This window comes from Cyprinus carpio, chromosome A20 (genome assembly GCF_018340385.1).
Source record: "Cyprinus carpio isolate SPL01 chromosome A20, ASM1834038v1, whole genome shotgun sequence".
Lineage (NCBI taxonomy): Eukaryota > Metazoa > Chordata > Actinopteri > Cypriniformes > Cyprinidae > Cyprinus > Cyprinus carpio.
In genome coordinates this window covers 16,550,704-16,576,506 of record NC_056591.1, presented here as the reverse complement: position 1 = coordinate 16,576,506, position 25,803 = coordinate 16,550,704, and the positions used below count along the sequence as shown (strand labels likewise).

The 25,803-nt window shown below is 37.3% G+C and overlaps 1 protein-coding gene across 1 annotated transcript in view; it reads right to left on the bottom strand.

Annotated features, from left to right (window-relative positions):
* The window catches only part of LOC109108462 (myelin transcription factor 1-like protein), a 54,651-nt gene that overhangs the window by 18,987 nt on the left and 9,861 nt on the right, over window positions 1–25,803 (bottom strand). Inside the window, exons 2-7 of the mRNA XM_042777838.1 lie at window positions 17,108–17,227; window positions 15,140–15,185; window positions 14,835–14,865; window positions 12,418–12,480; window positions 3,023–3,471; window positions 78–1,091 (exon numbers count right to left, since the gene is read on the bottom strand). Of these exons, the coding sequence (XP_042633772.1) occupies window positions 78–1,091; window positions 3,023–3,471; window positions 12,418–12,480; window positions 14,835–14,865; window positions 15,140–15,185 (1,603 nt within the window). The 5' untranslated portion in view covers window positions 17,108–17,227. The remainder of the gene's footprint in view (window positions 1–77; window positions 1,092–3,022; window positions 3,472–12,417; window positions 12,481–14,834; window positions 14,866–15,139; window positions 15,186–17,107; window positions 17,228–25,803) is intronic.

Sequence of the window (25,803 nt, the reverse complement as noted above, 5' to 3'; positions counted from 1 at the left end):
TCAGTGGCAGAATATGACTTACTATCTACTGAAATCTCTGCTGAAATGCAAAATCTCATTAGAAGTTTTATTTTTACCTTTAGGGTAATATGCTCTTTTTGCACCATCATGATGGAGTCGGGCCTTGCGTTCTTCTGCACTGCTGCTCAGCCTTGGGCTGTGCTCTCCATGAAGACGCTGATTGTCCCTCCGAGCCACCATCTGTTCTGATGCCATTCTGTCTCGCATAACCTTGGCACGCTCGGATTCGAGAGCAATGGCCTTTTCCAGCAGCGACAGGTTGCCTTTAGTCATGTCAAAAGCTTCATCGGAACGTTCGGAGGCCACTGACGTAGTGTCCTCATCCCCTTCCTGGGCACAGCTAGAGGGGTAGCCTCTTGAAGCAGGGCTGAGCTGCTCCTCCAGTTTCATCAGATTGACCATGTCTGAGTAGTTCCTCTCAAGAGGTCTGTGCTGGTCCATCTGGCAGCTGTCATACCTGGGCATGTGATGCATTGGAGGCTGCTGCTGCTGCTGCTCGGCCTGGTGCTGCACTTGGTCCTCCACCGTGGACCGCTCGGACGTTTGGGTCTCACTAAGTTTGCGGGCCAAGTCGAAGCACTGGTTACGCAGACACTCCAAGCTACTGAGACACACTTCCTCCTCACTCTCGTCTGCATGGCCCCGTCCGTTAGTGTGGCCAGCTGAGCCAGTATCCCCAGACCCGGCATCTGCGTATCCCTCATCGGGAAGCACGGCCCCGTGTCCCTGGGCCAGAAGCTTCAGGGAGTCCACGGTCTCGCGAACCACATCGCTATTCAAGTCAACGCTCAACTCTCCCTTATGACCCCCTTGTTCGCTCCCTTCATCTTCATCCTCGTCGTCATCCTCACCTGCACTGTTGGAGGAATTGCTGTTCATCTCTGATTCAGTCATGGCCTGGTAGGCAGCATCCTCTGCGATTTTACCAAGGTTGAGGAGGGACTTGGCCACCAGCTCGTCATAATTCTCATACTCCTCATTGTTAATGCTGTTGTTGTTGTTGTTATTGTTATTGTCCTTCTCAACTATTTGACTGGATTTTGATTGTCCACCACTGCAATAATTGTCATCTGAAGAGAAAAGAGAATAATTTGTTGGTTAAATGCAAAAAAAAACACAAGGAATTTGACATCACTTTATTTTAATAGTCCATTTTAGACATTCTGCTAACAACGAGTAACTTTGCAACTATCAGTCACCTACCAGTCTTTAGAGTATTAGTATCTGCTAAAATTATTTTGATGTTCCTCCAACAGAAATTCTACTGTTTGTAAGTAACTTTGTAATTACATGTCAACTAATTCTATTAACCCTAACCCTAGCCTAACAGTCTACTACTACTCTACTAATACACTAAGGAGATTAAGTTGACATGTACAGTAGTTGCAAAGTTACTCATAGTTAATAAATTGTCTTAAGTGAATTATTGAAATAGATTAAGATTTTCTAAACCGCTCCTCAAATACATTGCGCACTAGGGCCTTCCACCCTGTTAAAAGCAAGTGGCTTGAGCGGCATGATAAATTCACAAACGAAATGTCAGTCCTCTCTATAATCTGAAGCAGCCTGAACACTATCATTATGAAAATGTAACGTCTCATGAACGATAGCATTGATGCAGCAAATCTAAGACAAATGTCACGCCAGGGTTTCATGTACAGCTCGATGACACAGGTATAAATTGATTTAAATAATCAAATGCAATTTAGCAAGATGGTAACTGCCATTATGCTGCTGAAATATATTTAAGTATTCGGCAATAGAAACAGATGAATTTTAGAGAAACGGCAATATGGTACATGAATCATCAGGCAGCCTTTTAAATGCTTCACTAGACATATTCGTGTTCTATAACATGTAAGCAGCACAGGCTCCTCTGAAAGCCTCTGAATTGTATTGAAAAGATTTTAGTGTTGCTAGTATTTGGGACAGAGGCAGATGAGACTGCAGGGATAAGCAGAGGATGAGGTGCTCTGTTTCTGGAGCCAGAAATATCCTCAGGAGGAGCCCATTTTCACCAGGGAGGGGTGGGGGGCTGAGTTTATTTGACACCTCCTGGAACGGTGGCGTGCATGTGTGGAGGGGGGCCAAAGTTAATAACTCAGAGAGCCTCTTCTCTCTATTACTCTGGAAGTACTGTCACAAGCGATTGAGGACACCAGAGAGTGAGGGTGAGTCGCATACTAAGGAAGCAGTCACATCTGCTTTCCTTCAGTGGTGAAATGGGAGTTGGATTGTTCCATGCTGTAAAATTCGCATTAATTAGGATGGTGAAGGCCGGCCATTCTCTGCAGGGTGTATGTAGATTTCATTGTGATTCAGCAAATTACACATACTGTATGACTTGAAACTAAAACAGCCAATTTAAGAAATAAAACATTGACTTTAATGACTGTATATTCTGTCAGTTATACTCCAAAATGTCGGTTGACCTACAATAAGCTGCCCTTGATTCATATTTCATGAAGCATTCTGTGTGTCAGAGCAACAACATGTCCTTCTGTAGATTCTAAACATTACATTTCCTACTAACATTTTCCAGAATGTTCATATAACCAAGAAAGAAACATTTAAGCATAAAAAAATGAACATTTTCAACGTTTATGTAACTTTCAGTGTTAACTGGGCATAGCTAACTGGGAACATTCTCACAATTTTGGCTAATGTTGTGTAAAAGTTATCTTAAATATCTTGTAATAACATGAATAGAATGTTCTTTCAACATGATCAGACTTGATAAAGTTTTTTACAATTCTTAAAAACAAACAAGCAAGCAAACAAACAAATGAATAATGAATCAAGTGAGAAATGTCTTTGGAATGTTCTTAAAAATCATACACTTTATTGTTTCCTGTTTTAAAACCATTGTTTCCTGTTTTAAAACCATTGTTCCATAACTATAAACACTTTATTGTTTCCTGTTTTAAAACCATTGTTCCATAACTATACAAATGTTCTGGAAATCGTTAGCAGAATATGCAATCAATCAGAGAAGACTTACCTTGCTGATGACTATGATTTTCATAGTATTCCTCTTCCTCATGGTCATCTTCATCATCCTCCTCTTCGTCCTCTTCCTGCTCTTCATCATCCCCATCCTCCTCCACCACTTCCTCATCCTCTTCTACCTCTTCCTCCATTTGCTCTATCTCCTCCACCTCCTCTCTCTCCACCTCTCCATCTTCCTCTTCCTCGTCCTCTTCTTCCTCTCCCAGTTCCTCATTGTCATCTGAGCACTCCTCTTCTTCATCGTCCCCTTCCCCCTCCTCTTCTTCCACTTCCTCTACTTCTTCCTGTTCCCTCTCCTCTCCCTCCTCCATGGCCTCATAACTTTCATACATGGTGGGCACTCCATCAGCCATGGTTAGAAATGGACGGTGTTTGGAAGCAGGCTCCTGTGGAGGTTTCTCTTGAGTTTTCCTTTTCTTAGCCAAGGGGCATCCATACACACTGCACAACAAAATGAAAACAAAAACAAAGAGAATTATGCTCAACAGTTCTGAAAAATTACCTTGAATCTGCGAAGAGTGTCTGTGCCAAAGCTCAGCCCTCAGAGATAAGAAGTATTAGAATTCTTTAAGACATAACAAAGCATTAATAACCACTGGCACATTTATTCATGTAAATGCGTATGCTGCTTGAACTCTGGTCCCACAAGACAGTGTTATTCCTAAACCACCAAGACTCGTTTATGAGACTCATCCTCCAAAATATAAACAAGGCAAAGCTAATTCTAGCCTTAGCCTTAATACTCTTTTTCAAAGTATATTTCTGATTGCTAATACTTTTATTAATTTAACCTTATCCTCGAGCTTCCTTTAGGTTTGTAACCTCAAACCTTTAGCTCAGTTAACAACTGGGATTCACAGTAGAGTGAGGCTTTGTAGATATAAACTGGGTTGCCTAGAATCAGAAAAGCAAGCCATCACACACACTCACACACATTTTGAATGAGAGAACAATCAAAACATTTTTATAACCTGTTCTTGTGGCTGTTGTGCTTGTTCAGGGCTCATCAAACTGTGAAACTTTCTAAATTCAGATCCTTTTGCAGGCAGTTATCTTTCGCATCCTCAGATGAGGACATGCGGACAGAGGGCTGCTGGAAATAAAATTCTGTATGTGAGTTATAATACTGTATAATTGACAAGGGTTCAGCCTGAAAAAAATGGCATGGGAACCAATTTTAAAACAATGATATAGCAAACTCGTTACAATTATGATTACAATAACAAATAATCTGGATGATTAAAATACTATTTTTCACTGAAAAGTCATAACCTGAATATTAGCAATTTTGTATTATAAATAAGTGTGAAAATTATATAATAATTAAAAATAAAAACTGCTTCACAGCATTAGAATTAGAATATGGTGGAGACAAAATCAGATAAAAAGGTGTGTGTGTGTGTGTGTGTGTGTGTGTTGGTCCCCCTAAATGACCACCTATGATGATCACCACAAAAAATAAATAAATAAATAAATAAATAAATAAGTAAACAAAAAAAAATTACTGAAATATTCTAAAAGCTTATTGGACATATTAAAGCAAATCCAATCCTTAAAATCTGCACCGTAATAATCATTCATTAGGATTTTATAATACTAACAATAACTGTGGTAACAATGGCATATTGGCCACTATGTCTTAAGAGTCCATAAAATCACATTTTTCAACCTCATAACCCTACAACACATCAGTCGGGCTGTTGGTGTGAGGTTCCCATTTTCTCTTCATTGTTTTATTGTTTGAAACAGGTGCTGGTTATAGAGGCTGTGCTTCTATGTGATGGTGTGTTGTGCGGGCAGGCAGCCAGCATCGTCTGTGTGGGTGAGAGCGTTTCGCGAACGACTCGGAATGACCTTGGACACCTTCGCGTTTCCCACTGGCAGGCCACGCCAATTAAAATTCCACAGGTAATTAAACCACATTTGAATACGGGAGCAGCGGAGGCAGGCTTTGAGTGGGACTAAGGTAATTATGGCCGAGAGAGAGAGTGAGATAGAGAGAGAGAGAGTGAGAGAGATCTGCGAGCCTTTCAGAACTGCCGGGAGAAATAATGACTTCAGTCAGACAGCTCCTGGTGGACAAATCCTCTGATGAACTTGACTAATACCAGCAATGGCCAGAATATTAGCCCGGACCTGCTCCGTTTGATCATTTCCACAGCAACCGTCATAATAACGGTGCAAATATTGCTGTCAAAGTGGCAGAATGATGAACGAGAATAATTTCTCCGTCTGTTTCTAAAAAACATGCAATTATTTTTTAATTAAAAGTCTTCAAATAGTCATTTTGTTACAATGAGGGACCTCAGATTAGCCAACACAAATGCTCTTTGGTTTTAATTGGCCTGAATACCAAGAGCATGTTCAGGCTGCAGTCTATTGTGGATTCAAGCTGCTGTGGCACCAGGTACGTTCTCGCAGAGTATGACACTATAGGGCCGTGGAGGCGAATTCAGCAGCTACAGCTGGCTGTTCGTGTTCGAGTTGCCATAGGAGCGCGCAGCTCCTCCGTGCTCCTACACTGCAGCATCCACAGGCATGCGTGGCAAGGCGCTGTCACCATGGTGATCTCCCCCTCAGGAGTGGGATTTGATATTTCAGCAGACAGACAGAGTGAGAGAGCGAGAGAGATCAGTGATTCTGAGCCTGACAGATACTCCCTGCTAACTTCCCTTCATTCTGTGCCCTCCCAAAAAGCAGAACAAAGGAGGTGCTGGTGTTGTGCATTCTGCAAGGTGCTTTCTGTCTCTGCAGCTCAGTTGCCTTCTCTGCCACTGCGGAGCCCGGTCCCCCTCTGCCTAAAAACACAGTGTAAAAACATCACACTACCACACTCACTGAGAGGCTGTTTGCGGTGATTATGTCCTTGGTGGTTCAATTTACCGCAGAAGCTCGTGAAATCTGACCCTGAAGCGGGGTTTTACATCTCACCATGGCCTTGGGAGGCATAAGTCTGCCATTCACACAGGTTCGGATCTACGTGAGATATCAGATGGATGGAAATGTAATACAGAGGGAAACTACAGGATTCATCCAATGGGAAAAGCATCTCTCTTAATTATAAAGGCATGTTGTATGGGTTAAGATCACACAGGTACACACATCAGAAACTTCTGTGTGTATAGCAAACTGGGGTCTGTCTAAAATGGCCAGGGAAAATAACTGAATTGTGAGCAAAAATTGCACTGCAAGCAATATGAACTAGTGCAAGGATATTTCAAATTCATTTTTCCCATTTCTTCACAAAACAGTGCCTTTAGTTCATAATAAAAACACAAAATATATATAAATTTGTCATCACTTTAGCTTGGGGACAAGTTCTCAATATTAATTAACTATTTTAATATGACGTTTGCCTCAGTAAACTCCTAAATACTGCTTATTAATTGCAAAATTTATATATCTGGAAAAAAAAAAGACAGACTTATATTAGTAATGGAAGTTTATTAGTAATTGAATAAATGATCCAATTACTGACTTATTGGAACAGCATACTGCTCTTACTATTTATATGATATAAAGATATTGCAGAAATATTAAAAGTAGTATGCTAGAATGCAATACTGAATTCAGGTAGTGACTTGTTTTGTTCCTTAATGAATCAGTATTAATGAATGAATCATTTGAATGAATGATTCAACAGCTCACTCATAAAGACAGCCAGTTGTTTTGTAACTAAATGAATCTGTGTTATTAAACAAATCATCTGAATGAATCAATCAATGACTCACTCACAAAGACAGTCATTTGGTGTCACCTACTGCAGTATCAATGTAACCTGCAGAAAGAGTCACTGAAAAAACAAAAACAAATGCACAGCCCGAAAGTCTGTATAGAAGCAAAAACAGACAAGTGAAGTGATACAAACAGTATATCAGTGGACTATATATCATCATTTGCAGAGGCTACTCATCCAATCAAATATATGAATAAGAACTGATTGCAGTATGAAATAATCTATATTAGATGCTACAAAATATTCAAACACAGAAGCTTAAGTTGAATACAAGATTGTCTAGTTGATCAGAAATTTGACACGCTGCATCACAAAAGATTAGACACAAGAGATTCAGTGTTATTTGTATTGCTTGCAAGTAAACTCTTGGGGTTATGAAACAGGTCCAAAGTTCAAAAAAGTTGGATATATCCTGTTGCATAATGTTTTGCTGACAGACTACAGTATATAAAAGAGTCATATGGATCATCCGCACAGTTGAATTAACAGTTTGGGCGAATTACAAACCCCTCACAGATAACAAACAAGCCCTCGGCATGTATAGCACAGATAATTTAGAATGACTTGACGAGCACAAAGCCAACAGACCACATAGACTGCATCCCGAAGACCCATCAAAAAAAGCGAGTGAGTGAGAAGAGAAGACAGGACAAAACTGCATGTGCCACCCACACAGTCCAGAGTCCATCTGTTTGCATGCTGCTGGTGAGTTACCGGCACACAAATATGATTTCTCCCTGCTACATGGAACGAAGGTGTAAATTATGGCCTAAGGCAATAAATGAACACCATCTGTAAGTGTCCATCATGCTAAATCTCAATCAACTCTTGAGAAGGGAAAAGACAAAGGGATCCATCAGCAGCTCTGTCGCAGCAATCGAATTGCTGTGGTCACAGTTCCATTGACTTCCATTCAACCCAAAAGACATTAATGTTGATAAAACACTCCATTAGTGCAAATAGCATTTTACATGTGAGTGGTTCTTAAATAACTATCGCACAGACTTATATTTTTTGACCTTAGAATACTTTGTTACTGCTAATTTTTAAATTGAAAGTGGCACTATTCCCAGTACTAAAAAAAAAAAAAAAAAAAAAAAAAAAAAAAAAATGGAAATGGCAGCTCTAAAAATATGCTATGGTATTTTCAAAACAGCAGACATCTGATATATTCTGATCATTTTGAAGCTGTTAAGGTGGTCCCTCTTTGATTCAAACATCTTTTGGCATTTAAACACATCTGTTTCGTTTTAACCATTGTGAATTTTTATGAATGGCATTTTGTGCCGCAACTAAACAGCTGTTTGAGAGCAAAGTTGAACTGCGTAATTCATTAATGTACCTTTCTAAACAGTCATTCAGACCATTTCTCAATGAAAACAAACGTGTTTCAGCTGAATCAAACTTTAAGTTTTGAGAACTGTTTTTTTTTTTTGCCTCATTGCTAAATAATAACGAACTGACATGTCAAGGTCTGCTGTTTATTATCAGAAATATATGCTTATCCTCCTCTTGAATGTATAAATTGTGTAGGTTTTTCATGGTCTCTCCCACAAGCTTTAGTACAACATGCTTATTTTCATCCCTGTATTGGCCTTTCACACTTCACATATTCCCTTACAAAACACTGCATCTACATTGTCTCTTTGTTTTTCTGGTGGGAGAAAATACAATGGTGGATGAAAGAGGCTGGCATTAAAATCTGTGCACTGTGGCTACCACAAAGGAAGAGAGACCAGACTTGTATAGAGCAGGGAAAGCAGGCAGGGTGTTATATTGATGAAAAAAAAGAAAAAAAAAAAGAAGAGTGAGCATACAGCTATACCATTCTCTGGCCGCTGCCACCAGCTCTTGGCTCAGTTCCCATTCTTTTAGTGAGTGCTACCTGTCAAGCCCTGAATTATACAGCCCTTGGCTTCAGCCTACGTGAGTCATCCATCAGAAAGGGAGGGAAAGCGGGAGGAAGAGAAAGAAGACTGGAAAGAGGGATGGAAAGAGAGCCACAGAAGGAGTAAGGGAAAGGTTGAGGAACAAAGAGACAGGATGTAGGGAAGATAAAAAGAAGGAGGAGCGCAGAGAGGAATAGAAAATAGGAAAGTGGAATGAGAGAGAGAGAGAGACACAAATGGAGAAGAGGAGGAGGAGAAAAAGAAAGAAAGAAAGAGAAAAGGGGCACTAAACACAATTTGCACAAAGCAATTACTAAACCCTGTTAAAATCATAGCTGTCACACCTGTACTGACACATCCTCTTATTATGAGTCTCTGCGTTTGCTAAAAGGGATACATTAAAATGAGGAATGCACAGATAACATGTTTTTAGGAAGGGTATGCAACATGGAAGGTTTTTAGATAACAAGAAAATGGCACATTCAAGGATATCTCTGTTATTTCTAACATTTTAACATAAATGCAACACCATTGGTCCATTGCAGCAGTGCAGCAGCTATTATAATTGGGAGGAAAAATACATTTATTAATTTGTCTCACCACATTTTGTGCTTAATAATTATATTTTAAGAACTGAATTTGCTTTTCAACTACTGGGCAAATATTATGTCATGTAATTTATATTTAATTCCAATTTAATAATTATTAACAGCAATAAATGAGTTAAAGTGCAGTTGCATTTACTGTTGTTAAATTCAAAAGGAATCCGTGCAATCAGGAGTTTTATGTGAGGGAAAAGTTCCTCAAGAAAATTTGCTGCGTTTTTTGTATCACTCTGCAGACTAAATGAAAATTGCAATAGATCTGTCGCTACTTCCGTTTCATTGCGACTTGTTACTATAATGTTGTGTTATTTTTCTTATTGCTACACTAATTGTTTTGTACTATTTTTATTTTAGCAAGAGAATTACAATAATATACTGGAATAATATACATTACAATATGACTTAAATTCAAATTAATATTTCATATGTATGTATTTTCCTATTTGGTGAGACTCAAAAAATGAATCCCTTACATACACTGTTAGAAAAATACACTTTACAATAAGGTTCATTAGTTAACAGTGTTAACTGTATTAGTTAACATGAACTAAGCATGAGCAATACTTCTACAGCATTTATTGATCTTAGTTAATGTTAATTTCAACATTTACTAATACATTATTAAAATCAAAAGTTGTATTTTTTAACATTATTTACTGCACTGTGAACTAACATGAACAAACAACGAATAACTGTATTTTCATTAACATTAACAAAGATTAATAAATACTGTAACAAATGTATTGACGTGACATACAGCCAAGTATGGTGACCCATACTCAGAATTCATGCTCTGCATTTAACCCATCCAAAGTGCACACACACAGCAGTGAACACACACCCAGAGCAGTGGGCAGCCATTTACGCTGCGGCAGTGCCTTGCTCAAGGGCACCTCAGTCATAGTATTGCCGGCCCGAGACTCAAACCCACAACCTTAGGGTTAGGAGTCAAACCACTCTAACCACTAGCCCACGACTTCCCCTCTGTTCATTGTTAGTTCATGTTAGTTAATATATATAACAAATGAAACCTTATTGTAAAGTGTTTCGGAAAAATATCCTAAAAATGTTTACATTTAAGGGTACAACAGCTTGTTAGTAGGGCAGTATCCTTGAAGGGACCACTTTGTACCTTATCTACCCTTATAAGGTGCATATTAGTACCTTAGAATAGTAATGTGCACCCCTAAGGTACTATGAATCTTTTAGGGGTAAATAATGTACCAAATTGTACCTTTAAGAGTACTGCCCCAGTAAGAAGTCATTGTATAATTTTTTTTTTTTTTTGCGTAGTGTGTGTTTGTTATGAAGAGCAAAAGGCTGATGTACACATACTGTTTTGCCCTGAGAAGCCATTACAATACATAAACTTACAATATATACATTACATCAGTTCATACCCCCCATCAGAACAGCTATACATTAACCTCTGCTGTGATATAACCCAATGTATGCCGCAGGAGACAAACACTGTTTTTGTTTTGTCATTATTACTCTTTAATGGAATGGTAAAGGGCGGCAGATGCTGTGTAGCCTTCACAGGTAACGCAGTGTCCTCATTACAACCCTGCCATTCCCACAATGTTCCCACAAATGCCCCCCAAATGTTAGCGTGCTCTGAGAGCACAGTCGGAGCGCCGTTCTCTCCCCACCCTCTCATTTGAGGGTAATTCATCACTCTCTCGCCCTCTCTCTGCCTTTTCAGTGAGAGGTCTGCTGGAGGTACCATTTGTCTGTTGCAGAAATGCAATTCTGGTTGGTGGTTCACAGGGCTTGGCTGATGAGGTGACACTGTAGACGTATCCATCAATCTTTTCTGTTCTGCCTTTCTTGTTTTTTATCTTTCTTTTGAGGTACAGTAAATAGCATCAAGAGGAGGGACTGTTAAACATGGAAGTTGAACAGACTGAGAGTGACTTTGACAACAGTTGTCAGATCAGATGCTGTTAGCTTTGCAGCTACAGTGCAATGAAAGCCTAAATATTTAAAACGCTCTACTTACTTCAGTATAAACATGAATTACCTCAAGTTGCTTGTTAGCGAAAAGGTGCCATTTGTGTTGCTTTAACAATTTGTTCTTAAAAAAAAGATTTTTGTCAAAGAGGAAACAAACAGCATGATCTTGCTACACTCGACAAACTGATTACAATATTAATGATGTCACGCCTATCATCAGATAGGCTTCATGTATTCCTGATGTATAAGAGCTAATGAGAGTTAGATATTCCAGACCCATTGTCCATTTACATCTGATTTTAAAGGCACAGTCCACCCAAAAATAAAAAATTCTCTCTTTGTTTACTCACCTTCATGTTGCTCCAAATCCATAAGATTTTTGAGAAAAAAGAAACCCACATGAATGGAGCGGTTTAATCCAAATCTTCTGAAGAGACATGACTGTTTTGACAAACAACATATAATGCATGTATAGAGCTCATCAAATATAATAAACAGATGCTCAACTTGACACATGAGAACAACCATTGGTTCTTTTGCTTTAAGCAAGCATGTTTGACCTTCAGTTTATCATTTCTAATGAGCTCTATGTATGTGTGTTGATCAAAGAATCAATCATACACTGAAAAAAAAATGGTAGTACAACACTTTTCACTCAGAAATTGATATCAAAAAGATCTGTTTTACAGTGTATGAAGCAGTCTCTTTAGAAGACATTAAAATGCACGAATCATACAGATACATTTTTGAGTGAACTATCCCTTTAAGTCTACAACAGCTACATTCAAACAGTTCAGTTACATGAAGAAAGTTTTTAGGGTACAAAGCAAAAAAATGCTAATATACTGAGGGCTAATGTTAAGTACTGTAAGTACTGAAGTAAGCCATTCCATTAAAATATTACATTTTTTACCGCTACAATCCAGAAAACATATCATACTTTGTAAAAACACTTCACTTTAGTAAATGCCAACTCTGTTTCATTGCAGTTTAACATCTTTTAACTGCACTTTCACAACTTTTGGCTGGTAAAAGGATGTACATAAAGAAAAGAAAGTAGGCCTTATTTAAATTCAGTTGACTTAATTTTGCTATTGGTCTTGAGCTTTTCTGTAAGTGGCTAAGTGCTTTCATTCTCACAGTCTTAAAGTGACTTTCAGGGGTGGGCACACATTCATATGAATGAGAGGTTGGTGCTTACCTTCTGTGTCTGGTGTATTTGCCGCTGACATGTCCACTACCATCACATCCAGGTGTGGGACAGCTGCAGATGAGAGAAATAATTAATACAAGACTGACGTCACACATGCGCACACAGACACACATATGCTCGTTCTTGCTGACTATGTTTGAACCGTGGCACATCGGCCTTCATTACAGATTTAGAGAGCTCCCAGTGTCCTCCAGGCTGATGACTCACCAGGCTCCATATTTCATATTTCATATTGTATATTCCTCTCTGCCTGCTCCATTTAGGTCCATAGCCAGTTAAAAGCCATGAGGGAAAACATCCAACATTAAAACCCCAAACCAACCCAGCAAACAAGTATCCTAGTTATTAACATGAAACTACCCACATTAGTTACAGTGTCAGTGATTGCCTAAAGTATTCATTAAGCATTTACTTGATTGGCAGGGGTATTTCTGTGTATTAAAAGTCACATTCTACCAGTACTGGACAGTGAAGCCTGTTTCACGCCAAACGCAAAAACAAAGTGTCAGTGGAGCAGCAGCACAATGTTAACAGCATCTTTGAATTGTGCATTCACACTAAATGCAACACAATAAACTAGAAAGCATACAGTTTTGTAATATTTGTATTATCGAACAGCAGCATCTATACACTACCATTCAAAAGTTTGGGGTAAGTAACCAAATACTTTTTATTTAACAAGGACACATACAAATAATCAAAAGTGACTTTTTATATGGTACATGTTTTAAACCTGAAGCTATTTTAAGCTTGGGATTTAGCAAAAGAGTGGGAAATTGGGTGGGAACATGTCTCATATCCGGCTTAGCACAAGAGTTGCATCTCCCCTTGATGATGTTGGCTAGGGATCTGTGTCTGATCAAGCTGGTGACCCATCAGTGAGTGTAACTGGTGTTAAAGATGCCTGCAGCTACAGGCCAGGACCTGCTGATGAAGCAGATTGTCCTGATGATTGGGAAGGAAAGAGAGAGAATAGAGGGAATTTCACTTCTCATCTCAGTCTGATTCCATAATAAAGATGACATATTAGAGAGCTGCCTCTGGAAAACCGGTCATACCACACTCCCACAGTCACACACCCCTGTGTCCTTGCCGCTGTCATTGTAATTGGACACGTAGCCAGAAAATATAAAAAAGAGCCTTTTTTAACAACGGCGTGGGTGTTAAACCATTCATAATGAGGAAAATGCTGCCATTTAGGAGGCCTGTAAATTGTGCTTAAGGGAAAGATATGCAGGGGAAAAAGTGACGGGCAGATATGAGTAAAACGACTCACTGCCCTGGAGGAAAAACAGGCCATTCACTCTCATGATGCATGATTTCATTAGAAGTGCAGGGATATTTGCTAATACTAATTGGGAGAATCATATATTCTCACTAAAGGCAATTACACTGAAATATCTATTTATAGGTTCAGCCTGCAGTACTTGCCATATTGAATAAATCACATTGAAAAATATCAATTAGCAAAATTATACTTAGATGCCACCTTGAACAGAAATGCACATTGCATCATACACCTGTTTTAGTTGCAAGGTGAGATAGCATCTGTGAGCAAACCAGTTCAAGAAAGTACAATTTCCAGATTTTTAAGTTAGTCTCTTCTTTGAACTAGGTAACTATAAGTTAGACATAAAGACGATCCTGTGCTACATGAAAGCCAACATGAAATCAAAATCAAGCTTATTTACCAAACATTTATGATCTTAAAATTATAAAACAAAATGGATTAAACTACCATTCAAATGTTTGGGGTAGTAAAATTTCAAGAAATTAATACTTTTATTCACCAATGATGCAATAAATTAATTAAGGGTGACAGTCAATACTTTATAGTGTTACAAAATATTTCTATTTCGCATAAATGCTGTACTATATTTAACAGAAAATACTGAAACAAAGTTTCCACATAAATTTTAAGCAGCACAGCTGTTTTCAGCATTTATAATAAAAACAAATGTTTCTTGAGCAGCAAATCAGCATATTACAATGATTTCAGAAAGATCATGTTTCAACTGAAGACTGGAGTAATGGCTGCTAAAAAAAAAACAGCTTTGCTATCCCAGGAATAAATTACATTTTAAAATATATTAAAATAGAAAACATAGTTATTTAAAATTGCAATAACATTTCACAATATTACTGTATTATTTTACTGTATTTAAAAAAATTAAATGCAGCCTTGGTGAACATAAAATACTTTTTTCAAAGACAAAAAATTCCTACCGACTCCCAAACTTTTGAATGATAGTGTATATAAAACTCGCTTCATGAAGCGAATGTTGCCATTTGGATTTTTTTTCCAGTTAAATATCCTTTTTAGCTCATAAATACATCACATTATGAAAGTAAATAGGTTGCAAACTGTAAGTGAATAATGATTCCTTTACTGTTTGTAGACTGACCTAAACAGCTCTTGTGCAGCCTCCACGGCAACTGCAAAAAACATGAAAGCGAGAACAATTAGTGAGCAAACATCTCAACATGAGCTTTATCACACAATGGAATCATATTATTATGAGCAGACTAATTTTCTGGGCTCTTCTGGTTCACTTGTCTAATCAATAGCTCAGGTTCATCACTACTGATGTAAGTGATGATTTGTGAAAGGCAATAAAAGTCTCAGTTGTGGACTGAAAGTGGGGAAATGGATTTGGCCGTAGGTTGAGACTGCAGCTAATACTATGTGAGTGCGTTGTACCTCGCACACCTTTAGATCGTGTTCGATGACGCTTCTCCGCCGCATCCACCTCCATCTGGAGAAAAGAAGCAGCAATTAGCCTGACCTCCATCTACTAGCTACTGAAAAGCAAGTTTAAAAGGGCAATGATGTCTGCAGCAAGGATGGTTATGAACTGCATTGAACTGCACGAGAGACAGATCATAGATAATAAAAGAATATGTTTATTATGTACAATACAGACTGTGAACCACGGATAAGTATTGGTCATGCGGTACATGTGGCTATAATGCATCAATGTTTATATTGTATTAAGAGGTATGCTGTGTCTCATTCTGTGTTGCCAACTTTGTGAATCAGTTCATAATGAGAACAAATTTGGGCACTTGCATGGGTCTTGATTCACTGAACACTAGGAAACATCACTGTATAGCATGCCAATATCCTTTTGTTATGACTAGTTTATCTTACATTTTTGTTGTGGCTTTTAAAAGTGCAGTATCATTAACAAATATACACTTGTCCTGATTTTTTTAATCAAGAAAAACAATTATTGTACATAAGATATTCAAACATAAGATATTCAAACATATGAACAATAACAAATCTTCTAAGTACTTTAATTCTTGTGTAATACTTTACAGTTTCCAATATTGCTTCTCTTGCACATTAGGGATGAAAGATAATTAGAAGCAAAAAAAAAAAAAAAAAAAAGGCTGTGTTTTCTTACAACTTGAGGGGCTTCAGAACAAATGAATATAGAAAGGATTTGATGCTTGGTGCATTCTAGGAATTAATGTGCACTGGAACAATTTTGACAACAGGACAGCAAAAACAACTCCTTGGTTAGTGTACTTAGTACTAGGGATGCAACAATGCAGTTCAACACATAAAGTTTTTTTTTTCTTGTTTTCATTTGGGTTCTGTTTTGATGGCTTGGCACATCAGAGTGTTTTTTGTTATTCTATGATCAGGGGACAGGAACATTAAGAGGTTAAAGAGAAAATATATATATATACTTTTTTATTGTTATCATGTGTTATACAGTTTTTCATTTAAATCAGATGGTATAATTTCAAAATTTGAAGCAAAAACAGAATGGTCCGAATATAGCTTTTTGAAATTATACATAAAACATCTCTGCACAAGACAAAAACAGCAGATGGGCTGAATGAGAATGCAAATTCACTCTCTGACAGCAGGTGGGCTCATGGCGCAGCGTTTCCTTGGTTACTGCTATACAAAAACAGTGCTTTGCTTATGCTTGTGGCATCCCTTCTTACTGTACCAGGGAGCAGATTGAGACATACCCCCAGTCTTCTAGTGCTAGAACGGGTTCTCTCTCTCTCTCTTTCTCTCTTTCTCTCTCTCTCTCTCTCTCTCTCTCTCTCTCTCTCTCTCTCTCTCCTCTCTCTCTCTCTCTCTCTATATATATATATATATATATATATTTATACATATCGTGCTGTTTTTTTGTTCAGGCCAACAAAATATGATTCAACATGCACTTGTTCAAAAGTTTGAAGTAGGTACGATTGTTAATTTTTTTTTTTTTTTTTTTATTTTTTTTCAACGTAATATTGTGAACACGTTATTTAAATTTAAAATAACTGTTTTCTGTTTTAATATATTTTAAAATTAATGCTGTTGATTCCTGTGATGCCATTACTCCAGTCTTCAGTGTCAGATGTTCCTTCAGAAATCATTCTAATATGTTGATTTAATGCTCAAGAAAAATTTCTTCTTATTTTTATAATTTATTAATGTTAAATAGTTTAATATTTTTGTGGAAACTGGAAACTGATTCTCTGATAAATAGAAAGTTCAAAAGAAAAGTGTTTGTTAGAAATATAAATCTTTTTTTAACATTACAAATGTATTTATTATCACTTTTGATTCATTTAATGCATATTTGCTGAATGTGTTGATTTCAAACTTTTTAAGGGTAGTGTAAAAATGCTTTATTGCCCAGAACAAACAAAAAGTAAAGCACATTACCTGAGATTTATTGGTTGATGGTGGGACAGATGTGTTTTCTGAGGAGCGCCTCCTGTGTGGTGCGATTAGGCAGAATTCTCCGCTGTGTGTCCCTCAAAGCTGTTCCTCAAAACTCATTTTCTGTTAAAGGAAAAGAATGCACCATCATTTGTCATGAGCTGCAGTCGTGTTAAATCTGCAGACTGATATGCAGTACTCTTATAAGAAAAGACATACAGATGTCTGAAGTTATTCATGGCCTCCATTATCACAGTATCACAGCAAGAAAAAAAACCTGTCATTTTGCATTTGTTTTAAAATATAATAAGTGACAGGAGCAGCTTTTTAAAGTTCTGGTACATGCTCTGTTCATAAGGAATAAAGTAACCTATATTTATTTTTTCTGCCTGTAGAGTGAAAGTTGTACAAAAGGTAAATGTCTGGGGAGTTTTTATTGGTACATTTAAAATAAAGAAACAAAGTCACTTGATTCTTTTCTGAGGTGCTCGTTTATAATATAATATAATATAATATAATATAATATAATATAATATAATATAATATAATATAATATAATATAATATAATATAATATAATATAATATAATATAATATAATATAATATAATATAATATAATATAATATAATATAATATAATATAATATAATATAATATGTGACCCTGGACCACAAAACCAGTCGTAAGTGTAATTTTTTTTAAATTGAGATTTATACATCATCTGACAGCTGAATAAATAAGCTTTCCATTGATGTATGGTTTGTTAGGATAGGACGATATTTGGTCAAGATACAACTATTTGAACATCTGGAATCTGGAATCAGGGTGTAAAAAAATCTAAATACTGAGAAAATCGCCTTTAAAGTTGCCCAAATTAAGTTCTTAGCAATGCATATTACTAATCAAAAATTAAGTTTTGATATATTTTCAGTTTAGGAAATGTACAAAATATATTCATGGAACATCTTTACTTAATATCCTAATGATCTTTGGCATAAAAAAAAAAAAATCTATAATTTTGACCCATGCAATGTATTTTTGCCTATTGCTACAAATATACCCCAGCAACTTAAGACTGGTTTTGTGGTCCAGGGTCACATATCATATAATATAATAACAACAAACAATGTCTTTTCTTTCAGAAAACCATCTTTCAGCCACATACACTAACATATTGAGTGTTCCAGTCCTCTGTCAACAAGCTAACACTTCTCATCTCATGCTCTTTGCAAATCGTGTTAATGTGCGTGCTGTTGGTGCACTTGGGGGGTGTGTTTGTGCGAGAGAGAGAGAGAGAGAGAGAGAGGGGAACAGATACAGATTCACATATGCATGCAAGCATTTGTCAGTTCCAAGGCCAGTGACACAAAGGGTGCTCTACAAATGCTGGAGATGTCTATTGAAAACCTTTCAATGACAGAAATACAGACTTGAACGAATTTCCTTAGAAAGATGGATCTCTGTGTGTAACACCTTCTCACGTCTGCACTGCACACAAATATGAGCTCGCTCTCACACTGCCCCTCTTTCCGCTGATAGATCGCTCAATCACTCACACTGGGGCAATATGGGAAGCTCTCATCTGAACTTCACTTGGTCAAATCAAAGCATATGAGCTCCAGCTGTCCCCCAGTGGCAGCGATCTAGCCCAGCTTGCTTGTAATTGGGGGAAAACACTGTTTAGTATTCATGCCCAACACCCTTCTGTCTCACATAAAGTGGTACATACAGCTTCAAAATCAAATTCTCTCTCTCTCTCTCTCTCTCTCTCTCTGGAGTGAAGAACTATGGGCTTTTTTAGAAGAGTCTGCAGTCTCAGAGCTCTGCACGTTCTATCCAAAAGCAACATTTCCCCATGCGAAGTCTGCATACCTGCAGGCTGCGTCGCACAAGTTACACAGTTTCAGTTATGACAGCAGATAGCCTCAGGTTTATCTGAGCTTGCCAAGGTTTTGATTTTTGAAGATTAATTCACCCAAAAATGAAAATTCTGACATCATTTACTCACCCTCAAGTTGTTCCAAACTGCTATGGCATTTTTCCTTCTGAGGAACATAAACAGGGAAAAGAGTGGTGCATATGACTTAACAGCCAAATTTATTTACTGAAAATCTAGATATCTGCCCTAGCTCTTCTACTTGTGTTCATGGAATCATGCCTTGATTCTTTTTTTTTTTTTTTTTTTTTTTGAGAGAGTCAGGTCTTTTCATTGAATCATTTAATGTAGCCAGTCTGAATGATCTGCTCACAAATCAGACTGAATTGGTTTGTGAGTTCAGCTCATCGATTTGGTCACAGCATTAACAGCTCACTGGAGGGGAAAATGTCAATAAATTACAACTTAAATGCTGTTTTTTTTTTTTCAGACAAAACTATCATATAAATTGGAAGTTGGTACAGTCGTATGGACCACTTTTTGGTACTTTGGTCATTTTGCATCTTTCCGAATCTTATAAGCATCTAATTTCATGGAATAGAGTGACTAGCACACAGTAAAAATGTCCTTTTGTTTTTACAAGATAAAACTGGCAGTTGTGGTTGCCAGAATAATTATGTATAAAATACAGTAAAAATGCTTTACAGATTAACCTGTACATTTTACAGTTTAAAACTGTTGTAATTAAAAAAAAAAAAAACGAAATCAGTTAATCCAACAGCCATTTAGCATAACCATGCTGATACTAATCTTTATTTTTATTTTTATACTTAAAGGGATACTCCATTCCAAAATGAAAATTTTGTCATTAATCACTTACCCTAGTGATGGGAAGTTCTGATCATTTTACCGACTCGGACCATTGAGTCTCGTTCAGCAAAATGAACGAATCTTTTTTCAAGTCATTTTGTGCATTTCAGTCTAGAGCCGGAAAGAGAATTGATTAGTTCATCTCTTGGGTCTTCGGGTTTATCGAGTCATTTGTTCATCACGTGACAGACCCATAAGCTTATAAAAGGCTTCTTTTGTCACGTGACGTGACAGCATTGGATAGAGAAATTAACTTACAAGCTTCCTTACAAACGGGAGCATAGTTAATATTATTATCATCATCATCATTATCATCATTATTATCATTACTATAATTATTTACTCTTGCAGTTACGGCGTTTCTTGTCTCAAATTGTAGCTTTTTACTTCTTACAGTTTATAAATGTGTGAATTTCTGTCATGATGGTTATCTTCCATACACTGAATGTTGTAACAAAGGTAATAAAGAGCTGGTTATTGTTATTATTAAGTCTGTTTCCGACTAAGACTGCATAGGTTAAAGCTTATTCTGTCACGTGATGAACAAATGACTCGATAAACCCGAAGACCCGAGAGATGAACTAATCAATTCTCTTTCCAGCTCTAGACTACATTGGTTACACTTATGGGTCTGTCACGTGATGAATGAATGACTCGATTAACCCAAAGACTTGAGAGATGAACTAATCAATTCTCTTTCTGGCTCAGACTGCATTGACTGAAACAGGTGAACTACTACTACCAGTACAGAACCTATAGAATATTGCACATGTGCGACTGAACGAATCACTCCCCGAGATGGTTTGGAATGACATGGGGGTAAGTGAGTAATGACAAAATTTTCTTTTTTAGGTGGAGTATCCCTTTAAACACACAACTACCATAATAACACAGGTGGTAAAGTGAAAGAAACATCATTAATCAAAGATCATCATCAGTATCACAAACTGAGGTATACTTATATATAGAAGCTGCATGTACTTTTAACCAATCAACAGGTTTTTACAGTATCACTGTAAAACATTAATCATGGGTCTTGTTATTTTCATTTAAAAAAATAAAGGTGATAATTAAAAATAGTGTGTATATTTCATTAAAAAAATTCAGTGTTGTATAGAAAATATTGAGAAATTTTCACTAATAAAACCAAGAGATTATGTTTTCCCCATTTTTTAAGGAAACTGAAGCAGTTTTGAGGCTTGAATTCAGGAACTGATTAAGCTGAAAAAATGTAAAGAAAGAAGGCTACCTATTTATTTGAAGAGAATTAGCTCAATTTTGCAATTTTATTTTGCCGGTGATTGTTAATACCCAGCATGCTTTGCATATGGCTGGATATGGAGAGTAAATATTGAAATTAGGTGCTACTTTATGTGTTTTTGAATAAAGGGCATTAATGTCTATTAATGTTTAATGTTCAGTTATGTTTGACGTTTGAAATAGTTTTTGTTATGTTTAAGTTTCTATCGTTACCATTGTGCAGAAGAGTAGAGTTTATGGTTATGGACAACTGCATTTACTACCACTATGAGGCATGATGCTTTGTTCAATGAGCAGTAGCTTGACCAATGCTAGTGCAGTAAAGTTTTTTCCTATTTGAGCTATCTTTCAACATAAAAAAATAACTAACTCAAAAAAAAGCCTCAGTCAAATACAAACAGGCCTTACTCAAAATCACGGATGGAGTTGAGAATCACCTTAAAATGAGCACATTTCACTAACAATATTAAAATCGTTGTGTCATAGATTAAATAATTCAGGAGATTTTACATGATCTATTCAGGTAGATTCCATTAAAAAAATCAAGCCTTAAAAACTACTCAAAAATATTATGTGTAATATTGTTACCATAATTTTTTTTAAGTAGACAGCTCATGCCATTTTTTACAGTCTTTTACTGTCAAAATTACAATCATTCTTTATTGTGTGCAGTTTCTCTTGTTGTTTTCCACAAAAGTCATACAGGTTTGAAATGACACTTTTAAAGTAAAAATGTAATGATGAAATGTTCATTTTGTGGAAATCTTTTCTTTTACCAGAATAAATTAGGGAATCTTCACTATTTTAGCATTCTGCCAAACTCTTTCCAAAAAAAAAAAAAAAAAAAACAACAAAAAAAAAAACAAACAAAAAAAAAAACCTTGCACAGGCATTCGCCTGGCAGGGCTGTTGTCACATCTCATTCATCTAAAAACTGCTCCAGATGCACAGCACCACTGTGAGCCTGTCTGCCCCCACGAAAGTGTGTGCATGTGTGTTTTTGTGAGTGTGCATCACGCCCAGTCATCAGGAACAGAGTGACCAAGTCAGAGAGACATGACCCTACAACCCTCAAGGCTCAGCATGCAATCTCTCCAGCTAATTTCCCCTCAGCCCTGCCTAACATCACCCCACCAGACAGTCCAAAAAAAACACGGCACATACAAATCCGAAATCATATTTTCTGTCGATTCATGACACATGTTTGTCTGTTACATTACTGCGCTGGTGTCAGTGACCCTGAGATTGGTCTGGATTTATGTGGTGTGACTGGTCAGATTTGCTTGGCTGGTTGTTGCCTGCCCCCAATTCAGATGGCATCATGTCTACAAGAGCCCTGAAACAATCATGTCATGAGACATTATTCATTTCACATTCTCTCATGTTAAAAAATGTTGGCTATGTTTGCAATGGAATCCTTACTACTCTGCACTAAACACTGCACATTATATATATTATTACATTATATATATATTAATATAGTGAGAGACATCATTCCTACGCTACATTGTTATCAGCTCTTAAATACAAAATATAATATATAATTAAAATAATTATAAAATAATTTGGAGCCTGATCAAATAATGAGTGAAGAAAAAGATATTAAAATTGTTACCTACAATAGTGTTCAAAAGTTTGGGGTTGGTAAGACTTTGGTAATAGTTGGTAATGTTTTTTCAAAGACACCTTATGCTCACTAAGCTGCATTTATTTGATCCACAGTATACAGTAAGAATAGTGATATTGTGAAATATTGTTACAATTTAAAATAACCGTTTTCTATTCGAGTATATTTTAAAATGTAATTTATTCTTTTGATGCAAAGCTGAATTTTCAGCAGCCATTACTCCAGTCTTCAGTGTCACATGATCCTTCAGAATTCATTCTAATATTCCGATTTGTGCTCAAGAAACATTTCTTAATAATATCAATGCAAACAGTTGTGCTGCTTAATATTATTGTGGAAACTTTGATACATTTTTTTCAGGATTCTTTGATGAATGGAATGTGAAAAAGCAGGATTCATTGAAAAATTGAAATCTTTTTTAACAATCTACAAGTCCTTGCTGAATAAAAGTATCAATTTCTTAAATAAATAAATATAAATGAAAAAAAAAATTGAATTTTGAAAAACATTGAATGGTATTGTATATTTCTTCCTTGTTCCTCTATCACAACTGAAATGGCATTGAATTGCATTGCAGCACTGAATTCCACACAACATGCATTGTTGCTACTCATTTTGGCATATATATTGTAGTAGGTAATTTGTGTTTCCATTGCAAGCTAAGCATAATATACATACTATATATTGCAGAAATAGCGAGAGTAGCATGGTAGTTTGCTACATCCATTGTGTTTATAGGTATCCTATTGTCTGCTGGATAATAAAATCTGATGGTCAGTGTTGGAAAATATGTGGCCGCTCAATAGGGTAGTATATTTAGTCAAGCGCTTCAAAGAGTCTAGACTTCTGCTCTACCTTATCAGTCAGCGTGACTCACTCGGTGTGAGTGCGACGGTAATGCAAATTTGTGTGTGTATGTGTGTGCACATGTAATGCAGATGCCTGCAAAGAGTCTAGTCAGAATTCCAATCACTGCACAGAGTGGAGAGTGTGGGCTGCTCGCATTTTCCAGTCCTCATTTAGAATCAGAGCACATGAACAGTAGAGCTCTTCATTATTAGCTACATGACTAGCCATGAAGCCATAGGTTATAAGCAGAATGCGAGCAAGAAAACTGGATGAGGCTGAAAATACAACTACATCAGCGACCCATAATTGTAGGTATTTTGAGAAGACACTTCCTTTCCTTCAAAACATAGTCTGGCACATTTCCTGCTTTGAGATGGCACCCGAGCTCTGAGGACATTTCTCCTAAGTTTCCTAATTTAAGTACTAATGGAAACAGTCACAATCTGCCAGATGCAGCTAATCTACAAATGGCCTTGCGTTGAGGGCTCTCAGAGCTCAGAGTCTGACTCAACCCATACAGTGCATGGCATGGATGCAATCCACAAAGACATTCTGCGCTAAACAATAAAACAAACCCATCTTCCACCCCGATGCTGGAGAACAATTTTTTCCTCTCCATCTCAACTCTCTCTCTCTTTACCTCTCTGACTCCTGTCTCTCTCTCCTGGGGCCTCATTCTATCCCATCAGGCAGAGAAGAGCTTTAATTGCCCCTGCCATTCTCGAGGCTTGCTTATGGAGAGAGAAACCCGTGCCATCAGGTCTTAATGATGCCTGGCAACCACGTGGGATCCAACCAACACGTCGTCAATGGCAACGGAGGCACCAGAAGTCCTCTCTCCCAGCTACGGGAAAGGCGAAGGCTTCCTGAGACTTCACGTCCTCAGAGAGAGAGGAGTAGTTCAGTGGAAAATAGCTTTTGGCCCTTCATTCGACAACCTAAGTTGGTGCCAGGCCCGGAGGAGACGTGGGCATCCAGACTGCAAGAATCGTCTGACAGGAAGAAATTGCATGTTACCCATCAGATTATACCAGCAATGACTAGCTGAGAGCTAATGGCTGCATTCAAATGTATTCGACTTTTCCAGTAACTCTTATTCCAGGATTTGCGGAAGCTGTGTCCTTATTTCACCCTGAATTTCTGCCACTTTCATTTAAAGCCTATTTAATAATTACACAAAAACAAAAAAAGCCAATTCAGAACAAAATAACAGAAAAATCAGATACACTAGCCTAAGCATTTTCCCAAATTAAAGCGCACACTGAAAAACACACAAACCTCTATTAAATACAGCACAAATGCCATCCTATGACACATAATGTAGGTGAAAATGTCATGATGAACTTTGTAGAGCTTAGCTTGTTCACAATGTGGGGCACCTTGCAGCTTGATCTGGCCGCTTTCACACCGTACCTGCTAATTACATCTCCTCCTCTACACTACAGCAGCCCGCTGGGCACCACCACGCGTTACCTCTGCAGCTGGTGAGCGTGTATGTGTTCTCATGTGTGTTTGGGATAGTGCTCAGCTCGGCAAGATCTTACACATAGATAGGTGTATTTCACACACAAACACATGTAGTTGTGCATGGAGAGCCTGGAAACCCATGTCTGTTAAAAAAGAAACCATTCCAAAGAGTGTCAAAGATGTTTGTGAAGCCTAATGCACTATTTGATTTTTAAAGCCACTGACAATTCAAGGCAAATGCTTCCAAAACCTATTGAGCTGCCTATGAAGGCTGCATTTTAATCCTAGACACATTCCAAAAAGTAGATATATTTTCACCATTTTGCAGAAGCAATCCCGTAATGCGTTGCGACAAGCTTATGCAGCACTCAAGTCATGCCAGAATGACTGCATTTGTGAGTTCTGAAAAATTAGCCATATTTACCAGTTACTTCCTTAGTTACTTTCCAAGAGCCCAGACTTCGGAATATCTTTAAGTCATGGTGTTTTAAATACTTTGCTTTTGGGATTTGAAAAAGTGTTTAGACCCAGAGACCGTGATGCAATATGTCAGCCTTAATGAGCCAATTGGGGTCATGTCAATTACTGCGAAACAAAATTGTTATTTGTTACAATAAAATGAATTTGTGAATGTTGACTGCACAATTTAGTTTGGTATTTTGTGTACTGTTCATGAAGAAAAGCAAATACATTTCGTCTTATATATTTCCACAGCTGACACAACTGTGAGGGAGAAAAAAATTAAGATGTT